Source organism: Scomber japonicus, chromosome 4 (genome assembly GCF_027409825.1).
Source record: "Scomber japonicus isolate fScoJap1 chromosome 4, fScoJap1.pri, whole genome shotgun sequence".
NCBI classification, from domain to species: domain Eukaryota; kingdom Metazoa; phylum Chordata; class Actinopteri; order Scombriformes; family Scombridae; genus Scomber; species Scomber japonicus.
In genome coordinates, this window is record NC_070581.1 from 12,006,514 (window position 1) to 12,032,544 (window position 26,031).

At 39.4% G+C, this 26,031-nt stretch overlaps 1 protein-coding gene across 1 annotated transcript in view; it reads left to right on the forward strand.

Annotated features, from left to right (window-relative positions):
- celsr3 (cadherin, EGF LAG seven-pass G-type receptor 3) overlaps positions 1-26,031 on the forward strand; it is a 104,074-nt gene that overhangs the window by 72,853 nt on the left and 5,190 nt on the right. The window contains exons 17-33 of the mRNA XM_053316886.1: positions 1,373-1,556; positions 2,776-2,877; positions 2,978-3,072; positions 3,487-3,696; positions 8,878-9,076; positions 11,232-11,420; positions 11,507-11,693; positions 12,691-12,858; positions 13,844-13,970; positions 15,226-15,432; positions 18,238-18,412; positions 19,905-20,017; positions 20,826-20,905; positions 21,853-21,979; positions 22,259-22,378; positions 24,514-24,611; positions 25,878-25,969. Coding sequence (XP_053172861.1) covers positions 1,373-1,556; positions 2,776-2,877; positions 2,978-3,072; positions 3,487-3,696; positions 8,878-9,076; positions 11,232-11,420; positions 11,507-11,693; positions 12,691-12,858; positions 13,844-13,970; positions 15,226-15,432; positions 18,238-18,412; positions 19,905-20,017; positions 20,826-20,905; positions 21,853-21,979; positions 22,259-22,378; positions 24,514-24,611; positions 25,878-25,969 — 2,473 coding nt within the window. The remainder of the gene's footprint in view (positions 1-1,372; positions 1,557-2,775; positions 2,878-2,977; positions 3,073-3,486; positions 3,697-8,877; positions 9,077-11,231; positions 11,421-11,506; positions 11,694-12,690; positions 12,859-13,843; positions 13,971-15,225; positions 15,433-18,237; positions 18,413-19,904; positions 20,018-20,825; positions 20,906-21,852; positions 21,980-22,258; positions 22,379-24,513; positions 24,612-25,877; positions 25,970-26,031) is intronic.

Consider the following 26,031-nt stretch of genomic DNA (forward strand, 5'->3'; position numbering starts at 1 on the left):
ACACATATACATATACACACACAATAAGCTCTATGGCCTTCCTCTATAAAAACTGATTGACATGAAAGCTTTCTCTCATCGTGTTATGCTCATTCTGTAAGACTCAGTGTTCTCATTTCGCCTACATACATAATATTCTAGTGTACATCCTAATGGCAGCTAGCCCTCTTTCATGCATTTATTGTTCCTGTACTGAATCAACACTGAAGTAAATGATTTCTTATCTGCAGTTCAAAAATATATCTAATTTTTAAATCATGATGACCAGCACAGGGTAATTAAATGAATTGTGTTAAGCTCACATTTCACAAACACTGTTGCTCATTCTCCTGTTGTTCTTTTGTGAAGTGTTTTTGATTTTTCTTCCACATGTTGTTAAAGAAGATTTAACTGTGGGAAGGGGCTCTGCATTTGCACATTTGTATCTGTAATTTGTTTTACACCATAAAGTAACGTCAGATTAACTGTGCAATTCAACTGTAAAATGCAACTAAAAGCATCCTCAGACTGACAGTCTTGTCAGACATAATCTTTCGTGCTTTTTAATTAGAAGCTTTCCCCTTAAGACATGTTTTAAGACAAAATACTCTGCTTTGAATAATGATTTGTGTTGATAAGGTTTTTTCCATTAAAAAAAGTTAAAATGACCATATTCAAATGACATGTAGCCCTTCTTCCTCACTCAAAAATCTATGAATATGCAAATAGTGAAAAATGAAATTTAACTAGATAAAGGATGGCTGTTATTTCACTTTAAAGTCCATTTTCAGAGTGTGTGCACTGCAGGCTTTAAGTTGTCACATCACACCTGGTGTTAGTTGAATGTTGGAACATGATGAGCTTTGAAACTGCCAGAAGTCATGCTCATACATACACATCTTAAACTGAGATATAAAGTGAGCACAGATAAACTTTCCCACCTTCAGTAGATTGATTTGAAAACAGTACCTCAATCAGCACAGAGGGTCACAGCATCCGAATGAGGTAACAACAAGCAACACCATATTTTTGAAGTGGGAGAACAAAAAATGGTGGTGCTGCACCGTCGTCCCCTGCTGTAACACCATCATTCATTATTTCCGAAGCGCAGTGTTAAATATAAATATTCTAATGCAGGTTCAGCAAGCAAATAAATAACTGCCCTACTTTTTGCCTCTGCCTCTTTTACACATGGCGCATGCATGATTGCTCCTTTATTCTTGTCTCTGTCTTTTTTTATTCCATTGTATAAATCTTGCCCTAATGCATGTGGTGATGTAATCGCTGGCACTATTCTTGGCGCTGTGATATTTTACATTCGTCTGACAGAGTTTGAACTGTGTGTCTACTTGTGCCTAATGTGCCCTCCGTGTGTATGTGTGTGTGTGTTCAGGAGTTTCACTACCGTCCGCGGGGCTCTGACACCTGCCTGCCATGTGACTGCTACCCGGTCGGCTCTTTCTCGCGGTCATGTGACTCAGAGACCGGCCAGTGCCAGTGCAGGCCCGGTGTGATTGGTCGCCAGTGCAACGCATGTGACAACCCCTTTGCTGAGGTCACAAATTCAGGCTGTGATGGTGAGAAAGACAGACTGATGTTTTTCAATGGATTTTTTATTCTTTTAGCATTCTTGTTTCCTCATATGCTATGCTATTGATCACCAGGTCTAGCTGTGACCTAGTAATTATGTATAAAATCATTTCCTGGGTTTTAGACCTGAGGTAATGATGCATCTCACTGCTGCATTTAAAAATTACTGGTTTACCCAACAGGGAGGCTTCTTTGTTCATTCATTAATGTGTCCTTGTGCTCAGCATCAAACATGCAGACAGTGCAGATGGGATTTATTAAATTAAAAAAACTTAGAGAAATGAAGCATCTCACTGCTGCATTGTGTTGTTTCCAGAATAACAGCGAGTTGCCCAGCGGGTGGTAATTATGGGTTAAAACAACATATTTGTTATTGACTGGAAGACTGACTCATTGGTGGAAAATTACTTGTGGCAAAAACTGCTAACAACTAACACTGTGCCACTACCTTGCAGCTCCTTTGTGGTTCATGGGCAAACATTGTCAGGTTTTCAACAGTAGCCAAAATCATTTGTTACATTCTTTGTTTCTTTAGCAGAATTGCCCCCAGGCCAGTGGTAGACTACAGAAATAATAATAATAGTTCTTAGTGGTTCTTTTATATTTATATACATATTTATATGTATGTGTTATGTGTTATTTCCTTTAGTAACATATTTATTCATATAAGTTTTTTTTGTTTTTAACTTAGCCCTAGGACCTGAGTACTGTGTTCCATGTTCTGATAATAATTTCCAAGATGGATTTTAAAGCAGTATTCAATCAGAGTAAATCATCCATAAAGACAAACAGATATGTATGAAAATTCATATCTGAGCTCCCACCCATTTAATCATCTCTGTTTAATAACAGATTTCACATTCTTCTTTTGGCTTTCAAACTGGTCTTGTTGACTTGTGCCCAAACCCAAAATAACAAAGAAACCATTAATTATATTCAGTGTCTGTTTAACATCCTCACGTTAATTCTATGTTTCTGTTTTTCTCTTCTATGCTTTGTCACTTTCCAGTTTCCCCACTTGTAATTACTTCCTTTAATACATAGTTGCTGTTTTATTCTCTCGCTCTCATTTTCATCTCCATTTCTGCCTGTCAAAAGAAAAACATTTCCACCTCATTAGTGACTTTTTGTTATGTTTTTAATGGAAAAGTTCAGTGAACTGATATGAATGAGTTTAAATGATTTTCTATTTCTCTCTCTCTGCAGTCATTTATGATGGTTGTCCAAAGACCATCACTCAGGGGATCTGGTGGCCACGAACCAAGTTTAGCCTACCTGCTGCAGTGCCATGCCCCAAAGGCTCTGTGGGTTCGTACAAACTCATACCCATATACATTTAATCAATATATGCCATGTCCTTCTGAAAGGATTTTCAAAATTTAAAACTTCTTGTTTCTCCTCCTGACAGGTGCGGCCATCAGACACTGTGATGTAGAGAGAGGATGGTTGGAGCCAGATCTTTACAACTGCACCTCCCCTCCATTTGTGGAGCTCAACACTGCTGTAAGTAGACCGATATCATTGATACCACTAAACACATGTCTTCATGCTTCCCACAACTTGTTCCTCACCTGAAAAGCGCTGAGTCGGAGCCAAATCATAGATACACCGTCAATTTGAGAAAAAAAATAATAGAGCTGAACAAAGATATCAGCACCTGAACCAGAGTCCAGGCATAAAGGTTAAAATTTCCGTTTGCCTTCAGTTTGTTTGAGCTTTCATGTCTGTTACTTTATTCAACTCCCAACTATTATCAAACTGTTCAAAAAGCACACAAAATAAAAGTGCAGTATATGGAGGAATATTGTACTTGTTCTCTTGTTTGAAAATTTAAAGAATTTGTAGGACAAAATGTTTGAATTCACATATGAAAAACTCACATGCAAGAATGGTCCTTTTATGTCTGTGTTGGTTTAGCTTGACTCTCTGGAGCGTAATGAAACGGAGCTGAACACCATCATAGAGAAGAAGCTCGCCCACCAGCTCCGTGACGTCACCGAGGCAACTGCCCGACTCTACGGCAATGACCTGCAGATCGCACAGAGACTTCTGTCCCGCCTCCTGACATTCGAGACCCAACAGAGCGGCTTTGGACTCACCGCCACTCAGGACGCACACTACAATGAGGTAGAAAAATGCACTGCTACATTTTAATTTTCATTCACTCTTTTTCTTTTGTCCATTACAGCCATTAACAGTTACTTGCAAATACTATTTACCAATAATTGTTAATGGCTGTTATGATTCACCTTGCTGTTCAAATACAAAACAGTTTTGGGAAAAGAGCAGGCAGTAGCAGGAGACACAGGAAACAATGAGATTCATGGGAAAAGGTCTTTTTCTTTTATTTTAAGAAGCACTATCACACATACAGAGTCCAATTATTAAGGCCAAGTTATTTCTTATAATTCTTATGTGTTGTCAAGGTTAATCTAATTTGGTTGCATTGATCTTTTGATGATTAAAAATGCAGACATTTTGATGGGAGGTATTTAAAATTCTGTTGAACACACAACAACTGTGCAGGTTGTGAAAGGTTGTTTGAAAGCCAGGTCAGATAGCCAAGTGTGAAAGACAATAATCAGTGTGTGCTGTTGATTTTAACTTGTGAAAATACAAACATGCTGTGAAACTCATCACTGCCACCATGACGGCTCTGTTTATTAGTGTTGTCAGAAGAGACAAGTGTACCCTTAGAATCAACATTATGGAATAGTTGATTATTATATCCAACCATGCTAAATGTATCTGTTTTTGCATTTTCTCCACCATCACAAATTAATGTGCACTGTATTAAGTTATTTTAAGACTATAAACCTCTACATCTGCACAGAATGTAGCAGAAAACATAAATATCTGCTGTTATTTAAAACAGATTGATTCATATAGTGTACCTTCATGGCATACAGACCCACTGACTAGATTGTACAACGAGATAGCTTTTCTCTGAAATGGGACGTAATGTTACTATGGCGATATAGTGACAGTAGCTCATGAAATATTGCAACATGTCATGTCTCTATATTACCTGGTGCCAAACGCAGGAGTAGGGGCTGACATGTGATAATTTTAAGCATGTTGGCGTTTTGACATACGTAAAGGCGCCAGCAGACATCTCCATATCATTTTGCTCTAAATATTTAGCTTATACATCAAATTTAGCTGGCAAGAAATGAGCTGTCCATACAACACAATTAATTAGAAGGAAATTCACACATGCATTTACCTCTTAAACTTCTGTTTCAGTTTACTGGCTCATGTGTCAGTAAATGAAAAATTGCTTATTACTGTGGTAAGGGTGATTTATCATCAGAATATTAAATCGCTTTTCACCTGTTATTCAAACACATACTGTCACACGTTGCTACAGTACATTGTATTGTTACTCTCAGTAGCAGCTTAGTGGTAGTAGAAATAGTGATGAGGGATGTTCATTGTGATGAATTTTACACTAGCCGATATTTTCAATCATTTATCTTCAGCTGATGATTCAGTTCCAGCCCATTCATGCAGCTGGAAGCTGATTTATTCATATTTAATAGGGGCCGTGGTGGGCAGTTAAAAAGATGTTATTTTGGTTCTCATATCTCTCTTAAATATCTACAGTTGACACAGGGAAGCATTTAATCATTTATGCTAACAGGGAAGATTTTAGCCTGCTGATAACAACAGTAGCAGTCGTAGGCACACCCTGCTCTGCTGAAACAGTTTAAGCCATTGATAATGTCATTGCAATCCAGCTAACAATGGGTTGCTATAGAAACTGAGTGGCTGTGGTAGTAACATCTGGTCATCTAAGCAAAAGAGTGGCATCTGTGTGTTCTTGTGATGCTTGTGACATGATCTTTGATAGAAAGATTTTTAAATTTCCAATTTCATGAATACATATACAACTCGTAGAATTAAAGAGACAACCTTCATTCTTTTTCTTGGGGTTCTACATAAGCAGCAAGTACTTATCCTAATTTATAGGTTTATACGGTGCTGTTGTCACATTTTATCTCCTGTGTTGTGGTTGAAAGTGAAAATAGTGTACCTTCTCCTCTGGGGTGCACTCACATTCATCTGATTTAATGCTCACTTGTTGCACATCCTGAATTCACAGATACAAACTGTTGCTCGAGCTATGAAATTATGAACAAGGAGAAAAAATGTCAAAACACTGGAGAATGATTTATCAGGGTTTTTTTCCCTTTTGTTTCGATAGGACCCTCAAAAGCAGTACGCCAAATACAGGTCATTGCTTTACGTGATCAGTACATCATTTTTGACTTGGATAGTTGCTATGGCAACAAGGCAATAGCATTAATGACATCCCACAGTGACTGAACCTTTTCCTGCCTGACATTTCACTTTACTGCTTCACCTGGTAGTAATTTAGAAACATGGCCATCAGGATTTAACATTTAGTTAGTTAGATTACAGCAGCTAAGAGCTGCAATATGTTGCTGCCATAGTGCAGTAATGATTTGTATTGTCTTCTTGCAGTTTCTGTAAAAGAAAGACCTCACCTCACCTCACCTCACTTGTAACCTCAGCGTCTGGCTCTAAAACAGTCCTGCCGCCTACATCTCCTCATGTCAAGTTAATGAGGCAGCTCTGGTTTACCCTGCCAGCACTGGAGTGGTGCTTTTCTCAACAATGAAAAAAATACAGTATATAATATATCCAGTAATACCTGACAGCTCGCTTTAAACTGCAGCTATCAGACCAGCTGAAAAGGTGATGTAGAACACAGTTACTATAGTAACCCAGCGGCGGTAACAGAAGCCCGTGGCTGCAGAAGAAACGAAGGAAGGCAGACAGGGAAGCAGGGTTGTCATAAGAGGAATTTAGTGATGAATGGAGGAATGGTGGAAGATGGAAACCTTTAATGTTCAAGCTGTGATCAAAATCTGGTGCACTACTACACCTCCAGACAGATGTGTCACCACGTACCTAATGGCAAAAATATATCAACTTTTATCCAGTGAGGGAGAGACCTTTCTATATTCTGTTACAATCATTAAAACAGCTGGTGTTCGCAATGTGCTGCACAATAGTCTTAACAAGGTGATGTAAAGGATGCTAATTGTTAATTCTCCACTGTATAAAAAAGGAAAACTATTTAAATAGTTTTTAATAAAATGTAATAAAAGTAATTTGTCCTAAATAAACTGCATATGACAACACATTGCTGTTTTAGCGGTACAAAATCTGTTTGTCTGACTGATCTCTGATGTAGAAATATTCTCCAACCTGCCATTCCATGCTGCCTGTCTTTCAGCCTTTGTGTGCCCTGTGCCTCGCTCTCATTCTGTAATCCTGTCATCTGCTGCCTCATTAAAACGATTCTCTTTCTGTTTGTTAGCCTTGCTTGATTTTCGCCCTCTTTTTTCTCCATAGGTAAACACAGCTCATATGAGCTCTTGCAGCGCACAGCCTGCTTGGGCATAAAGCCTAAGATCCCCTATAACGTGTTTTCATGGTGAATTACTGGCTTATTTCCAATCTGCGTAACACAGCATATTTGAGCTCCTGGTTCTCTCCAAACAAAGCCACATGTTCAGAGAAAACCATGAAAGGAAACTGGACTTGGCGTGTTAAATGAGGCTTTTTGAAAACACAGCAGGCATGAATGTATGTTTGTCCTGAGAATGATTTATTCATAGCAGCGTTTTCTAACCTTCTTTGGGCTGACATGCTTCACTGTCCAGTACTGTATCTCTTCACCTGCTACGATGGCGAGACAGAATCAACAGGCGAGACATCCATTACTTGACTTTTATTGTCCATATGAGGTCAACAGAGAGGCCATCTCGGTTAAAGAGTTAAAAATGTCAGTCCTAATTGGGTGTGAATAGACACAGATCATTAAACAACTCTATTTTTAAAGAACAAATGCAACATTAATTTAATATTTAAGTGTGTGTTTTTTATGTCACCAAATCATCTCATTTCTGTCCCATCATCTTTTTCCTGTATCTCTCCATGACTTGTCCTCCCTTCTTCCATTCTTATTCACTTACTTACAAAACCCTTTTCTTACCTTGTCTTTCCCCTCCCCTATAGTTTACTCCTTTCCTCTTATATTGTACTGTATATTATTTTCCAAGTTTATCTGAAGGTTTTCTGTGTATTTCTTGTCCCCAGAGCATTATGTGAGACTGCAGTGCTTTATTGGGTCTGGTGCAGTCTGACTGCAAGGAATCATATTGAGCAATTTTCCTCTCTCTCTGTCTCGCTCTCTCTGTCTCTCTCTGTCTCTCTCTCTCTCTCTCTCTCTCTCTCTCTCTCTCTCTCTCTCTCTCTCGCTCTCTGTCTCTCGCTCTCTCTCTCTCTCTCTCCCTCTCTCTCTCGCTCTCTCTCTCTCTCTCTCGCTCTCTCGCTACTGATCCTTACTATTACTCTTTGTTAAGAACATTTTGAAAGCCCATGCAGTCTACACTATCAATAAAACGCCTCCATACAGAATCACAAATACCCCCTGAATAGCATGTAAATGGAGGAAAAGTGCATAAATGACAACATCATGGTAGAAAATCTTTATCATCGGGATTGAGATTTACTTTCTAATTATATGTACAATTTTTTCAAATTTCTGCTAGTCACTGTCATGGCAGTCTGACAAAAGGTTTTACAATGAGACTCTCTTCAGATTTCTCCTCTCCTCAACCAGGATCAGTAATCAAACTCAAATTCTGTCTGTTCTCCCAATCAGTCTTTATTATCTGCATCCTTAAAGTATTAAAATATACAAGCCTGCAGTGCATCATCCATCCTTCTATGACGAGTACCCACCAAGTCTCTACATGAAGTTATCTTTTCACTTTTCCAGCCTCTTTGCTTCCCTGATATTCTTTGCATATATTGACTTTATTGAGTCTGGTTGATGACTCTGCCCTGAGCAGCAGACATCTTTCCCCTCCCTCTCTGGTTTAATCATAATCTTTACAAAATAAAACATTTAATTATTTGAAACAAACTAAGAGTGGTCATTTCAAATGTTTCTTCCTCATGTTCAAGACTGCTGCTGACTTTCTATCTTTCTATCTAACTGTATCAGCTCCTCAGTAGTGCTCATCTGTTCCTCCAGGTATGAATCAGTAGTTTCAGAATAAGAGCATCTGTGTCAAAAAATCTGAAGAAAACATTGCAACTGATTGTTCCTGGTGAAACTCTTGTGGTTAAATATCTCCCAATAGTATTACACTGTTATAAGAAATATTTCTTATTTTTGTGAATAGTTGTGGCTGGACTTGGTGCATGAAGGCAGATTACCATGACTTACTTCAATCTTTTTCTTCCCTTTGCTATCTTTACTAACAGAACATTCTGCGGGGCTGTAGCGTGCTGTCGGGTCCTACTGTGGCAGGGCTTTGGCGGGCCCTCGCTCAGAGTCAGAACCACATCCCCGGTGGTGGTCCTGGCGAGCTGACAGACCTGCTGGAGCAGTACACCCAGAATCTGGCCCGGAACATGAAGCTCACCTACCTCAACCCTGTGGCGCTGGTCACTCCCAACATAGGTGGGTTCAGAATGACTACATGATCTCACACACACACACACACACACACACACACACACATAGCTGATCACTAGTCAGACCCAATAGAAGCAAATAAGACTGCAATAAAATCTTAATCCTCATAGGTGATTTTCAGCGGTTGTCTCATAATACTGTAAATCACTGCTGTGAAATCAGCTAGAATGACTCATTGTAAACCGAGAGATGAACAGCGTTAATGCAAATGATGGTGGCACAGCCTGAGAACTGGCAGCAGCACACAGAGATGAATTTCACACTCCCCCACACACACACAGGAGCTAATGCTTCCAGCACATACACAAATGCACAAAAAGCCTGAAGCGATGTAGCTCTAGCCAACATACATCACTTAGATGTACAGATGCCAAACACACACACACACACACTCATATCTACAGAGTAATACACGCAGGCACAAGTACACTCTCACACAGGGATGCACACACACAAACACACACTCCCTTATATATACTACACACCTGCAGGTTTGGCCATATGCCCTGTGTCATATAATTTTTTTTGGCATCCTGTCACTTGTACATTTTGCTCTACTTCACATTTTTGTCGCTATAGCAATGTTGAAAATACCGTTAACTAATCTGGACCACATACAACAACAAGAGGCGTCGAAATAGCAACAGCAGCAGCTCTGGTGGCGAGGAAGCCAGACAATAAATTTCACACTCAGTTACTGTAATGCTCTTAGCTCCACACTCAGATTGAATTTCTATAAAACAGCCAAAAACTCATGAAACTCTTCAAAGGTACCAACTATATTGAATCTTGCATCACCAGCTTATTCCTGTGTATTTCAGTAACACGCCTAACATAATCTCAGATCTGAAGAAAAGTATAAAATAGTCTTGCCCATTTTGGCCGATTTTATAGCTTTCCTGCGTGTGTCTCATCTTTCACTTATTTTTACTGTATTTGCTCCTACTATGGAATACATCCAGAATGCTGGTAAATAATCTTAAATGGACAGCCTGATGCAGATTGCCAGGCGGAGAGCAGAGAATTTGCAACAGCAGTGAAAGCAGAAGGAATAAGAAACACAGCCAAGGCTAAATTTCACACTCCTACACATAAACACAGACAGTTAATGCTCTTAGCCAAATTGGATGTGATGGATAACATTGGAAGGGATATGGATGGACAAATGCCCATCTGTTAGCATCCAGTATATGAGTTCATTTAAGATTTTTTTGTATGTATCAATGTATTATGTATGTTCATTTCTCTTATTGTAGACTTTTAAAATCAGGAAACACCTTTTCTACCTCTCACATATGCACACACATGTGCGCGCATGCACATACACACAGGTTACACATCAGTCACAGCATATTGAGTGATTTCTCTCCTCTCTCTGTATTGCTGTATTGAGTGCAGTTCCACTTCTGTTTGCTGGGTCAAGTGGTCGCTCATTATTGAACACTACACATTGATGGCGTACTTTCTGTTCACCACCTCATTTCCTATAATATGACGGTCCCTCTGCTTCTGTGTATGTGCATGAGTGTGTGTTTATGGATTTTGTATTGGCTTTTCACAAACCCAAATCCACAGTGAATAAAGTGGCTTATTGATAGGTTTCCCCTCAACTCTTAGAGTATGTAAAAATTTAAATGAGTTGTATTGTTGAGCTGAGAAGAAGAAAACAACTCTCTGCCTACACATAATAACCCAAATTTGAATCAAATTTCATCTATAGGAAAACTGATAGCCACCTTGTATCTGTTTAACTTTGGTTCTATTAAAAATAGTGAGTGTTGTATGTTGTTGTTTATGCTCTAAATGTCATCAACCATTGATTCAAGAGGTGTAAAATGTGCCAGATGTACCAGACATTATTAGTGTATCCATAATAAAATAGGGAAGTCAATGAATGTCAGTGTGCAGTGGTGTTACAACAGGAAGAGAATGTAGTCTTGACATTGAGAAAACATTGGTAATGCTGCCTATAATCTGCCAGTTATTTCAACTATATAGTTTTGCTATATTAATTACAGAAAGGGATCATTCTTATTCGACCAATACTGTTTTCATTTTTAATTATACTTCACATTAACAGGTACCTGTGACTTTATATGTGAGTTCTTATATGTGTTCTCTCTGACTGTGTGTGCTTCAGTCATGAACCTGGACCGTGTGGAGAACCACACCCATGTGAGGCGGCGTTTCCCACGTTACCACACCACCCTGTTCCGTGGTCAGGCATTGTGGGATCCCTACACCCATGTGATACTGCCCCCTGCTGCCCTGGTGCCACAGCGACAGCAGCAACACGGCTGGAAGGAGAGGGAGAGGACAGAGAAAGAACGTGAGATCAGATGCACAAATAGATACAAAGCCTGGATTATTGTTAGGAGCTAAGAGAAAATACTCACTCACGCTTCTCTCTTTCAGCCTTGACCCCTCAGAACGGTGCTCAAGCTCCCATCAGTATATCAGCCAATCAGACGGGAGAATACACTGCAGCCAGACGCACCGTCACAATGCCTGAGCAGCCTATCACCATTGTCATCTTGCTGATCTATCGCAGCCTAGGCGCCGCCCTTCCTCCCAAGTACCACACAGACCGCCGAGGAGTGAGGTGAGAAATCAATCACACGCAGAACAATAAAAATATGATTACAGCAGCTCCCAGAAGCCTTTAAGAAAGAACACATGCTCAATATAGAAATCTGGATTACCTGTGTGGCTTTTATTCAGTAGCAAACAGTAAACCAAAATTGCTTTTATATAACATGAACATCACATCTTTGGAGAAGAACATTTGTACTCATCCTCAAATTTAACCAGTAACTTGCCAGGATTTGATGAAAAACGTAAAACTTAAAAATAATAATAAATGGCAAAGGACAAATGATTGTACCAGTGGTGTGTTTGACATGTGTGATAATAATGATAATACATTTTATCTACAGAGCGCCTCTCAAGATAATAAAAGATGCTTTACAGCTCTTTAGTCTATTAAATGTGAAAGAAATTTAAAAATACTGATTGCAATACCCCAGAGCCCAATCTAACATTTTAAATGTGTTTATTTTATCTAACAAACACTCAGAGATACTCTATTTCCTGTAATATACAGAAAGAAGCAGCTTATCTTCACATTTGAGAAGCTAGAGATTTGGAGATAGAGAGCCATTTCTGCTTGATAAATGCTTTTAACAATTAATTGAGAATCAAAATTGCACAGTTAATTTTACATAGTTGACTAACAGATTAAATGTCTACTTGTTTCCTCTATAATCCTGTTTATCTTATTTGACATCAGTTCATTTTCTCTCACTTTCTCCCTGCTGTTTTAGCTTCTTTTCCTCTCCCTCTCTCCTCCCTCTTGTCTCCTCCTCTGCTCTTCCTCATCTCACCTCCAGGCTTAATTACCAAGTAACAAACTGTCCACTTTTCAGTATGTGTCAATAAACAGTCATTTAAGTCTCTCATCTAATGCAATAAACTCATTCCTCTCTGCTCCCTATGTCTTTGCCTATTTTACCATCTCAACCAGGATACCAAACTCTACTATCTGTCTGATGTAGCAAATGTACATAACTTTGCACTTTCTCTCTCTCCCCTGGCCCCAGGCTTCCCAGACACCCAGTAATGAACTCCCCAGTGGTCAGTATCTCTGTCTACAACAACCAGACATTTGTTAGCGGACACTTAGACCAGCCCATCCTGCTGGAGTTCAAGCTGCTGGAGACGGCCAACCGCAGCAAGCCGCTGTGTGTGCAGTGGAACTACAGCAGTCAGTGAGTACCAATTTACACATAATATAATGTAGTCATATAAACCAACACAGATGTGAATACACAGACAGACAACATTGTACATTAGGGCTGGTTATTGTCAATTACACCATGCTATGTGGAGAAGATTTTGTTATCATGATGTATTACTTTGATACTTAATCTCATAAACTGTGCAAGAAATGCAGATGTCTGTGTGGCCCAGTGCTTCTGTTGCATTCTAATGTGGAAATATTCACAGAGAGCTGAGCACAAATATTCACATGAGTATGTAAGCTTATGGTGTTGGGAAATATCTGAGTGGCTTCTACTAAGTTGTAAATGTGTGCATGTGGAAATGTACATTAAAATTACATATAAAGTTAATTTGATGAGTTTCTGTTTTGAAAGTATGAAATATATTCAAAAGCAGGTTAGACTTCTCTGCAAATTTGTCTTAGCAGGAAATGCACAGGTGTAATTAATAACAATAACAATGCCTGTCTGTTCTCAGTAAGTCCTTCCAGTGAGCCAGCATGCACGATAACAGGACACTGAAACTGGCTCACCTACAGTGACTGCTGTCGTTACTAATGGAATTAATTACCCCTGTGCTTGTCCTGCTCAGACATGATTAAAAAGTCAATTGTAAAAAATATTCAGTGCAGAAATGTGCTTTCAACTGCATATTTAACATGTCACACATGTAATGTTAAGTGACACCAAAGAAAAAACAAAACTTGTCTAATTTTTAATTAGAAAACATAGTTCCACCATTAATTGGGTTGTCAGTTCTGAATCACAAGTTATTACCTGCAATATATTAGTATATTCAGTTTTCACCAGTGCCGCACTCACACAGTATCAACCTGGTAAATGTTGATGTAGCATAAACACATACACTGTACGAAAAGCCTAACTGTATACTGTCTGCCCTGCTTTCATCTATTCAAATTTGACCTTTGATCTGATCATGTTTGTCTGCCTGTTCTTTTCTCTGTTTCTTCAGGTATGAGATAGGAGGCTGTTGGACAGTGAGGGACTGTATGGTGGTATACAGGAACACCTCTCATGTCCGATGTCAGTGCCAGAGACTGGGCACCTTCGGGGTGCTGATGGACAGTTCACACAGAGAGGTTAGTGATTATTCAGTGGAAAGCCACTCATATTTATTTAATCATATTCGTATGCCTCTTAGTGATTATGAAGCACATATGTAGATTTCCCATCTGTCCCACCTGCTTTTGCTAGTGTGTTGATGTTCCTTCTTTTCTTCAGTTTAGCCCCTCAACTGATAATATCTGAATTCGACAAATGTAAAAGTTGCTTGTTGTAAATGTTGTAGATTTAATGCAAACCACAGCATACTAAATTATGATGTATCAGATCTTGAGACAGGAAACCGTAGGGATCAGAAACCTGAAGCCTCCAAATATATATGAAATTTGAAATTAAGCACTTTTTCAATTATATTTTTGTCGTTACCACCTGTTAGAGCTGCATTTATGTCAAAAACACACCTATGTCATGAGTCTATCACAATAAGATGAAGAGTGTCCCATTTCCATTCATTTGCAATGCTGTAGATGTGCCCAGTCTTTCTGAGTAAAAATTCTGGTGGTGCCTGCAATGCTTTCTGGCAGTAAATGTTCTCTGTGCATGCACAAGCTGTGATGAATCGATTTCATGCTTTTGATACTCTGCTTTCCCATGACGGATCAGATGGGTCTGCTAATTTGCTTGGTCTGTTGTTTGATTCATCTAGATAATTTAGATTTTTTTTTGTGTATGTGTGTGTGTGTGTGTGTGTGTGTGTGTGTGTGTGTTCCTTCTTTTCCTGTCTGCTCTCTTTTATAGCCTTTTTGAAAAACTTTCAGACATGCTTACAATGAAGGAGTATGAAATATACATATTACATGTATTTTGCATCACAAACCAGCCAGTATTTGCAGTTAGATGACATCATATCTGAGTATTTGTGGGTGTTGATGTTTTGGGTTTTAGTTTTTTACGTCAGACAACATTGTGGCCGGTGCAGCTTCACTTTCTTCAGCTCATTGACTCTCTTTCCAAATAATTTAACATCTCTGACATAAATGTAGTCAGTTTGCACTCAGTGAAGCCAGCCAGTCAGTGGAGGGCAGACAGTGACCCAGACAGAAGTTGCAGCATTTCAACAGGCCGAAATTATTCATCACTTTGACTTCTTTCAACTTGTGACATTTCATCTTTTGCTCAATCTTTCTCCTTTCTTATCTTCTCATTTTCACTTTCTCTGCAGCTCTCTCCACCTTTTCATGTACCTCCTACCAAATTGGTATAAATCTAATAACGTTGTCACTCTATCTTCTCTCCACTTTTTTTTCTCTCCCTGTGTCTCTCCATGAGCAGCAGTTGGAGGGGGATCTGGAGACACTGGCGCTGGTCACCTACTCCTCTCTGTGTCTCTCCATGCTCGCTCTCCTCCTCACTGTTTTGGTGCTCTCCTGCCTCCGAGGCCTCAAGTCCAACACCAGGAGCATCCATTCAAACACAGCGGCAGCCATGTTTTTGTCTGAGCTGGTGTTTCTGCTGGGTGTCAATCATACTGAACAACAGGTAAGCGCTAGTGGGTGGAGGGAATTTGTTTTGTTATGAATGCCTTTTGAGATTAACCAAACAAGAGAACAGCATGCAGAAACATATTCTGACTGAAAAAAATATTCATATTCCTGTTTACAGCCATGTTGTGCAGGTTCAAGCCTTCCTAATATGCTACAAGTGGAAAACAGGACTTTTACCTCCTGTGGAGCCATGTTACAATTTTATTATGATTGAAAAACCCAAATATATCTCAGAATTGATAATTGTCAATAACTTTAATGACAAATGAGCAATTGGAGAAATACAAATAAAAAAGGAATTGATTAATCAATTATCTTTTTTACTGGTGACTTGAAACAACATTAATTGAACTTATCTTCCCAAGTAAGTTCAATTAGTGTAGGTTCCCAAAATAAATGATATCCTCATTCTCTGGTGCAGCACTAAATGTCAAATCAAAATATGTTTCAAAGCAATATTATGAAATGTACTTTCTCGAATAGTCTGGTTCTCCTACTTTGTGCCTCTCACATGTTTTTGCTGTTTGTTTAAATCAATGTTCCTCCTTTTCATATCACACCTAGTGCTTGCATTTCTCTTCTCCCCTTACCACTTTTTCCCTTGTTTCATTCCTCTCTCCTGACCACTCTCTTTCTGCTTCATTATATATCACAAGTGTGTGTAAAGAGCATCGAGTATTGTTAGGAGGGTACTGAAAATATGTGCTCACTCAGCATGAAATCCAATTAATTAAGCTGTGCCCCCCACACAGTCAACTGTACGGCTCCTACAGTGTGAGTGGTTACTTGTAGCTGAACAATATGCTCTCTAAATCATGTACATTATGCTTGTTAGAGCGTGTTAGTGCTCGTAGCAGTTGTGTGCGTTTGTGTGTGCGCTAGTTTTTACATATTTATGCATATTTCGTGTAGTGTTAGTATTCGCTGTGTGTATATGTGGGAGGTGGGAGTGTGAAATTAATCGTCTGGCTGTATTCGTGCCAAGGCTGCTGCTATTTCTGTTTTGTCTCAGGCTCCGTATTCTTCTAATCTTAAAGACTGGGACTTACAAGTCTGCTTTCCTTGACGTAAAAAGATGTGCACTCAGATGTAATATTTCTTTTAACTTTTCCTTTTTCCGTAAGAGGTCACAAAAGCTGAAAGAGAGGCATATTTACGTTTTCATTTTAGGTGCTATAGCTGCTTTCTAGAATAACTGCAGAGCTATGGTGCAATCATGTTAATGGTTGGTTTTCCCTGAGCCAAACTGAAGAGAGAAATTTGATGTGTTTTTGTAGTCATGCAAACAAATGAACCTGAGATGCAATGCCAACGTGAAGCTTTTTAGACCTTCTGTCATGTCTGCAGGGTGCAGTGAGATTTCTCAGGGAGCCAGAGCTTATAAAAACTCACGTGGACTCAGAAGAAGCTCACTCATTATTTAGTCAATAATCCTTAAAGATTGTGGCAACAAGAATGTCAAAGCAAATCAGTACTTGTCATTTTAGATAAAATAGGACTGCCTAAGCATTTTAAGATTTGATATACCTTGCCTAGTGTTTACAGTTGATAACTACAAATGAACATCAGTCCAGACACCTGTTGGCTTTCGTTTCATTCTCTTGCACTTCATGACTTTGAATACTGGCTGTCAGTTGCCAACTTTTTAAACTTTCATACCTTTGTGTTTTAAAGTTTAAAATCTTAGTTTAGATCTTGTTTGTACTTCTGACAAACAGCAACACGGTTATCTTGGAGGACGGAGACAGCTTTTGTAGATGTTTGTATAGTTGTGCACCACTTGAGTTTGAAAGGCGCCTCTCTATTCTAGCCAAATAAGCGAAACAGATTGAAGGCTGCAGAGTTCAAATAAACCAATCCAGACATGCTTGAATACAGAGGCTGAGGGTGATTCTTCAGAAAGCTTAATTGCTAATATTCTGCATTATTCGTTGGGTAACTGCCAAACCAAATAGCATCACTTAACTTACAAAAGGGAAATATATCTAATACTGTGAGGAAAATCTATTAGAATTAATTCCTAATGAAATATGATATTGGACTGAACTCAGATTTTATTGTTATAGCAGATTGCACCTTCTGTAAGCACTGATTGACATCTTTTCAGCATCAATGCAGCATTGCATCTATGGCAATAAAGACAAAGTTCGCTATATGCATCAATAGTGTGTATATATTATATTTCAAAAGATTAAAATAAATAAATCAACCATGAATTAAGTTAAATGTTTCATAAGTGCCTCTTCTAAATGTATGCCTCACTTTTTTTCACTATTTATTACTATTGTAAATACAGTATGCCAAATAAAGGCTTTTAAGGGAACATACATTCTTCAGTCTGTGTATTTCTTCCACCAGTGGTGCTTAATGTTGTACCACTAATCACAGTTAAGAACGCACTCTTGGGTGTTATTACTGTAATTCAGCACATTAACAATATCATTTACATTCATATCCATTATTTCATGTATTTCCTGGAGTTACAATCTACCACACTGCCATAAACTCTGCTCATTAGTTGCATTGCCAATTAAATCATGCACGCTCGTCACTTCATTGCTGACACCTGCTGTGCTGTAATAACGATTTACTCTACCACTGTCACAAAATCAATACAAAGGATAATGTTTTTATATCTCACCTTTTTCTCACACTGCCTCCATTTCTCCATCTGTCTCTTACTTTTTCTGTCTCCCTCCTTCCCTTCTCATTTTTCATCCCTACTTTTCATCCCTATTGTTTCTTTTTTTCCCTCCTTCCTTCTCTTAATCACTGTCCCTTTCTCTTACTCGCCCTCCAGTTCCTGTGTACAGTCGTCGCCATCCTGCTGCATTACTTCTTCATGTCCACGTTTGCCTGGATGTTCGTGGAGGGCCTTCATATCTACCGCATGCAGACAGAGCAACGCAACATCAACTATGGAGCCATGAGATTCTATTACGCCATCGGCTGGGGCGTGCCTGCTATTATTACTGGTAACTAACACGCATACACACACACACACACACTCACATTCAAACACCTACACACATGATTTATGTTGGAAATGTGTCTTTGCATCCATGTACAGAAAGCCAAAACATGACACATTTAAACATTTTTGCCAATCTCTCACAGACACACAGACACACAGACACACACACACACACACACACACACACACACACACACACACACACACACACACACACACACACACACACACACACACACTGTGAATCTGGCTGAGTAGATAAGGTCTGCTGCTGACACTTCTATTAAACAGGTTTCAGTGGCATTTTAATATGGAGATAGTCAAGCACAGACACACACGCATACACAGCTGTGGCTCTGGAGGTAGAGCTGGTTATCCACCATTCAGGAGACTGGTGTTTTGATTCCTGGCTCCTCCAGTCTGCATGTCAAAGTGTCCTTGGGCAAGATACTTGACCCCAAATTGCTCCCGAAGACTATGCCATCAGTGTGTGAATGTGTGTGTATGTGTGTGTGAATGATTAGATCCTCCTGATGAGCAGTTAACTTGCATGGCAGCTTCTATCATCAGTGTGTGAATGGGTGAATGTGGCTTGTAGGGTAAAAGCATTTTGAGTGGTTGGAAAACTAGAAAGGTGCTTTACAAATGCAGTCCATTTAGCATTTACCATTTTACACACACACACACACACACACACACACACACACACACACACACACACACACACACACACACACTTTTTGGCCCCATAAGAGAGGCGAGTCCCCACAATATCAGGAATTCCTGGTCCCTATGCACACACATACACACACACACACACACACACACACACACACACACACACACAAACACACATACACATTTGCAGTCTTCATACATACATGCTGTCAATCAACTCCCCTCTATCTGTTAGTGTTTCTGTCACTGTCTGTGACTGAACGCTGTGTCTCCTCTCCTCTCCCTCCACCCCCAACATGTGTCTGTCCTCCAGCCCAGGGGTTTGTTTATCTTCCTGCCTGTCTTTATTTAGGCTTTTCTCGTCTCTCTTACCTTTCCAATTGAATTTAAAATTCTTTATATCCGCAACTGTCAAAACCTTGACAGTGTTGTTCAAGGACACACAAGGACTTCACAGGTGATGTCACACATCACTAGTAGCAACCACGACTGGACCATTGTGGAGATTCACTGGTGAACTGGCTGTGCATAAATTATGGATGGATATAAAAAACAACCTGCCATGATAAAACCGATGAAAATGGTGGTGTTGTGATCGATAAAACAAAAGTTGATCAAATATATGTATACTTTACAGACTAATTATTAAAACCACTGATTAAGTATTAACTTGCCCTGTCATTCAGATAATGACACACTGTCAAATACTGCCCCACATCTCCCTTTTCTGACCTTGGGCTCTCTGTGATTGACAGAAGAGGAGATCTTAGAGTTGATATTTCCGTCTGATCTGACTGTTTGTCTCTTTGCTGCAGGCCTGGCAGTGGGCTTGGACCCAGAGGGTTATGGGAACCCAGATTTCTGCTGGATCTCCATCTATGACAAACTCATCTGGAGCTTTGCTGGTCCAATTGCCATCGTCATACTGGTAACTGTCTCTGAAAGACTCAAGATTGAAGGACTCCCTTAAAATCACAAATATTGTTTACACCTCAGTTTTCATTCAATTTAAAAAAAAATGTATTAATTAATGAGCTATAGTGGTATTGGTTAGGCATATTTTAAAAAAATAATCTTTGGACATATCTAGGTTAGCTCCAGCTTCATATGATACAAACATATATGAGAATAGTATAGATCTACTAATGTAACTCTCACTAAGAAAAAAATATTTATGTAAACAAATATATCGTCCAAATACTGAGTGTTATTTCAGCTTGCCTCTACGCTGCAGGCTTAAAATCAGCCTCATCTTCCCTGGCTGTAAATCTCTGGCTTGGCACACTCCCAAAATTAGGAGACTCCACACTCCAAAAGATTACCACACTTGAACTCTGTTGCACCATAATTTTAATTGCTGCACACATCAAGCTGACACCAACTACACTGCAACATCTTGCAATACTGTGCCAGGTTTTATAAGTTATTACTTGTTCATTTATTCAGCAATTTAATTTCTTACACTCACAGATTTGTCTATTTTCATACAGTGTTTGAACAGGGGAACGAAACCAAAGCAGAATTAATGAGCAATTCATAGTTTCCTGCAATAGATATAGATGGCTTAACCTTTTAATAAATCTACCTTTTTTTCTCGGGAAGATGATTATTTCATCCACATTGACTTTATGTCACCTTCTCACTCTCATCCCTGATGTTGCTAACGGCAGTATTGGATTAGCTGAAATGCAATAAAAATGTTGCCTTACAGTGTGTATTGATCTCCTTCTGTCCAGATGAATGGAGGGATTTTCATGATTGTAGCCAAAATGTCCTGCAATCCGTCCCAGAAGGAGACCAAGAAGCTTCCCGTCATGTGAGTACGCTTAACGGTTAAATGACTTAACTGTTAATTGCTATTTTTCATATGTATCCCTAATGTCTGTAATTAGTGCACTCTTTATGTTATTAGGAAAACTCAAGCTTTGCTCTTTCAGGCTAAATAGTAGCTACTAATGATGTTCATGTTTTAAGTTTTAAAAATGAAATCTGTGCTTAAATGCAGTTATTCTAAGAGATCCTAGTGATAATCTAGCTGTCATATGACATCCCAAAACCATGGAGAGTGTAGTTTTGATGAATAGTTTGTGACTGATGAGCAAACATTGAACAGAGGTCAATAAGTCTGTGTTGCTGTCTGTCTCATTCTGTCAATTTTGATTTGGTAACAATAATCATGTCAGGCTTTGTTATTGATCAAATAATTTCTGCTTAAATGACCTTGTGTATATCACTTTAGTAATATAGTGTGTGTGTGTGTGTGTGTGTGTATGTGTGTCACTCTGTCTCGGCTTTCATTGGAGGGTTTAACCAGTATATTTTTCCTGCTGGATCTCACTTCCTGTCACTCTTGAATCTTGTATTTACTGTTTCGCTCCCATCATGAGAATCAATAAAGAACTGGCCTTTGTGTCAATAATGTGTGAAGTTATAATGGGCCGCATTTTAATAGTGTTACAAGTGTATCGTGTGATGAGAGACAAGAAGCATATCTGCTGTGTTAGACACGCATGATACAATGGACGACTATGTAGACACAGTGTTAGAGATGCATCATGTTGACATTGTCTGTTTCCAAAGAGCTGCAGAGCCACCAGAGTGTGTGTTACATTAGAGATTCATCCTGTTGAACCCAAATCTAACCTTTTTATCCCCTACTGCCCTCTGTGTTTCTCTGCTCTGTAACACTGCAAATTTCCCCGCTGTGGGATTAATAAAGGATTATCTTATCTTATCTCTTTCTGTCTCTCTCTCTCTCTCCAGTGCAACAATTCGCAATGCTTTCCTGCTGTTGCTGGTGGCCACCTCCACCTGGCTGTGTGGTTTGATGGCTGTGAACAACAGCATCCTGGCTTTCTATTACATATTCAATGCTCTCTGCTTAGTTCAGGTACTGGTCAAGTGTATGTGATGTATCTGTAGCTGAGTATTTTTTGCTTTGTACTAATCCTTTCATTTTTCTGTCATATAAATAATGTTGGTTTCCTCTTGCACTGATTCAGTCGACGTTCAATAAACCAATGCTTTCCCATTTTTAACGTGCTGTATATCATATGTTATTGGACATTTTAAAACCTTCAAACACATTGCTCGTGTGCCAGTGCAGTTAATTTCATCTTCTCTTTCTGTCTTTCTTATTTCTTTCTACCACCCTCTCTCTCTCTCCCAGGGTCTGTCAGTGATGCTGGTCTTCACTGTATTCAACTCAGAGGTTCAGGAGGCCTGGAGAGTGGCTTGTTTGGGTAAGAAGAGCCCTGGAGAAGACCCACCAAGACCACCACAGAACACTGTGAGTTACACAGACACACAGTCTCCAGTTGGGTATTTATGCTGCTGCAGTTCTACTGTACAGTGATGTGAGGGCGCTTTCACACCTGCAGTATATCTACTACCATAAACCAACAGTCCGTTTTACTTTTACACCACAAACAGAGTCTGCCTGTCTGACAGTTTTCCCATCAGCCAAAGCAAACTGAACTTGTGACTGTCATTATTGCAAATTTCTACTTGCATGATACATCCTGAGGTGAAGCTGTAAATCAGCTTGCTGTTTCACTCCAGCAATATTTAATTCTGCATGTTCTGTTCTGCAGTATTGTTTTCAAGATGCACAAACTCACTGTGTCCATTACTAGACAGCACAAAGCTCTCCTGCCTCCATACTTCCTTCCTTCTATCCATCCATCTTTCCTGTCCTCTGTCCTCCTCTCTCTCTGCCTTCAGGGTTTGTGGCTGACCCAGATAAAACAATATACGACCAGTGCAGCCCTGCCTGCTCTTTAGCCCACTTTTACAAAAGCACTGTGCATTGCCTGTCTAGAGTGAGTCTGTGTCTGTGTGTGTGTGTGTCTGTGTATTTAGCTGTATCCATCTCAGCCATCACTTATTTCCTTCACTCTCTCTTCTGTCTTGTGTGTCTGTTTTTTTAATAGTTCATAGCTCACTGAACCTGAGCCCATGTTTTCTTTAACCTGTCTTTTAAAATCACTCATTATCTCCTCTGTGCTAGTGCGTGTGTGTATGTGTGTATGTGTGTGTGTGCGCGTGCATGTTTTTTAATCTCCTCTCCTGTCTAGTTAAGTTCATATGTAGTTTGGTGTGTGTATGCTTGAGACTTTTGTGTTTACGTGCATGTCTGTGTGTGAATGTGTTAGTTCATTCCACCCTTTTAACCCTCATTTTCTCCAAAGCTCTTCCTATCCATCACTAAGTCATTTGGGGTGAAATTACTTTACCTTCCAAATCCGATTATTAGAAACACAAGCATGATCCTGTTTAACCTCTTCCACCACAAACCCATATTTGTCTTTTTAGGGGGGGGAGAGCAGGTCAACAGTATATACCACATAGAGGTGGTTTACAGCATTCATTTTATATGCAGCTGTTAAGTTTTTCTAGTCATAAATCTGTTATAAACATTGTGTTTTGTTTAGCCCTATTCAAAGTTTGAAATACTAGACTGTATAAGAGTTTAGAGCATTATGATGGAAGTATATGAAGGTTACTCACCACTCAAGAATTGATCAAAGTGGTAAAAAAATACCACATTAAGACACCAAGACCTTGAGGAGCACCATAATAACAATAGGTCATTTTATACAGTGAGGTCAAGTATTAAAAAATGGTCTCTACTAACGTCATCACACATGAATACAACTGGGCTCATTGAACCAACAAGAGTCTCTGCTTTCCAGTCACACCAATGTATGCAGTTCCAAGGTGGTTTAATGACCCCGGTATGCAGAAATATTCAAATACATCATTTTTAGAATAGGAAAATAAAACATTTATACTGCATGCAAAAAACTGGATCTCCACTGTAGCTTTAAGACTGAGCCTGCTACAGCCTCTAAAAGACATTCATGTCAGCCGAGGAAACTGGCGTCCTTGGGGAATTTAATACGTTAACCTCTGATGTACTGTACTGTATGAAAATTGATTAGCATCCTTTAGCTCTCTGACTCATATTATATGATATATTATTTATATCTAATACAGTAATGAAAGCTGAAGTCCTGCCCTAAGTCCTGAATAACTTCTGCTCCACTTAGCTAGCCTCCTTTTGATTTATTTATTTATTTATTTAGCGGTCAGAATTCAGAAGCCATAATGGCTCCATGGGTCTCAGGGAAAACAGGTGAAAGCTGATGGGGGGAGGGGGGGTTATTTTTTGAGTGGTAACAAAAAAAGTGGGTTTGTCTTTGTTGTGACAGGGTTCTTACAGCAATCATAGTACTTAATTATTATTAGGATATGGATGGAAATCACTGACTGTATCAGAAAGATGCATCATGCAAAAAATGCATCATAGAACAAACTAACTTTGGCCCTTTACTAAAACAAAAGTAGAGGAATGGAAAAATTGGCCTGCTCTCAGGGTAATTTAACCTCACTCTTCTAACCCCTACATGTGTGTGTGTTCAGGCGCAGAACCCCTATCACAACGCATCTCTGTTGGAGCAGAGTGGGCTGCACCGCATCACCCTGGGAACCTCTACCATCTCCTCTGTCAGCTCCGCAAGGTATGTAAACACACAAATGCTCACACGGACACATCACAACTTTTCCCAGTGAAGATTCTCAGTCACCCAGGTCATGGTTATATAAGGAGGGTTGATTGGAGGACCAGGGAACTTGGTTGTCTTAGCTGTTGTAACGACAGTCGTTGCAGTCACCTGAGGCCAAAACATTTCTCCCAATATACAAGTCTGTGTGTTCCTCACTGCATTGGACTGCATATACTAGATTGCTTCTCTTGTGTTTGGGTGCGCTGTCTTTTCTGTCTTAATATGTTGCAGGGATGCAGTGAGGTTGTCCTGAGTTTCTCAGATACTCCAGTCACATAAGGAATAACAATGTTGTTGTGTTTATTCTTCTTCTCTTCCCCACCTGCAGTTTTAGTTTTCTTCTTTGATCTTGTAGCTTTTTTCACAAAGGTCCAGTTGGGTTATCCACAGGCTTCAAGTGCAGACTTCAGTTGTTAGTGCTCTTTCTTTTTGGCATGGGCACTTGTTGATACATTATGAGCTCAGTGGTACAGGGTTCTAATAACTCCTAGCTTATGCTACAGTGTGCGGTGAGAGTTAAAGAGTAGCTATTGGTTTCTGCGTGGGGGTTTCCTGTATACTCCAATGTGGATGCTCCTGTCCTCTTCAGTGTATAAGGCACAGTCCCAAAAGGTCAAGCTGTTCTTCATGACACCTCCTTGTGTAAAATTGACGTTACTGTCCACTGAGTTAGTCTGTGTCCTATGAAGGCGTTTACTTCCTGGGTTTTAATTTTGACCCTTGTGTCGTCCACATATCTAAAACAGTGGCTCACTGCTCTTCCACTGAAGGAATTCAGGGCTCTGCTTTCTACTAATTCCGTAAAGAGGTTAGGGTTAGGGTTAGGGTTAACTAGAATTAGAACTAGCTTGAATGAATAACACAGTAAGTATGATAATACTAATTAAAATGAGACTAGACATCATTTAGTTAAAGAGGAAACAGGTGAATACCAGCAATATACAAATGATAGATCATCATTCAGATACGAACATGTCAGGTTTCATTAATATAGAAGTTGGATTCGGGATAAATTTGCCCCAGGCAGGAAATCCCTTTACTGTCATGTATTTTGTGGGTCAGTGGGGTAAAGATGAAGAAGATTGGATATAACAATGTACTGTACTGTATGTAGAGCAACACTAATGTACTTTGAGAGTGGCTATTTGTGTCTTTATGGCTCAGTGATTGTATGTCTTTATATGTGTTTATATTGTATTTCCTCTCCTCTCTCCCTGTTAGAGAAAACCTTTTGGCTCGTCAGACTCTGGAACAAAACATCGTTCACACTGGGGCGACAGACCTGGATGTAGCCATGTTTCACAGAGACGGAGGTAAGAATGCACACAGAAACCAGAATAAGCAGACACACACACACAAACACACACCTAAGTAG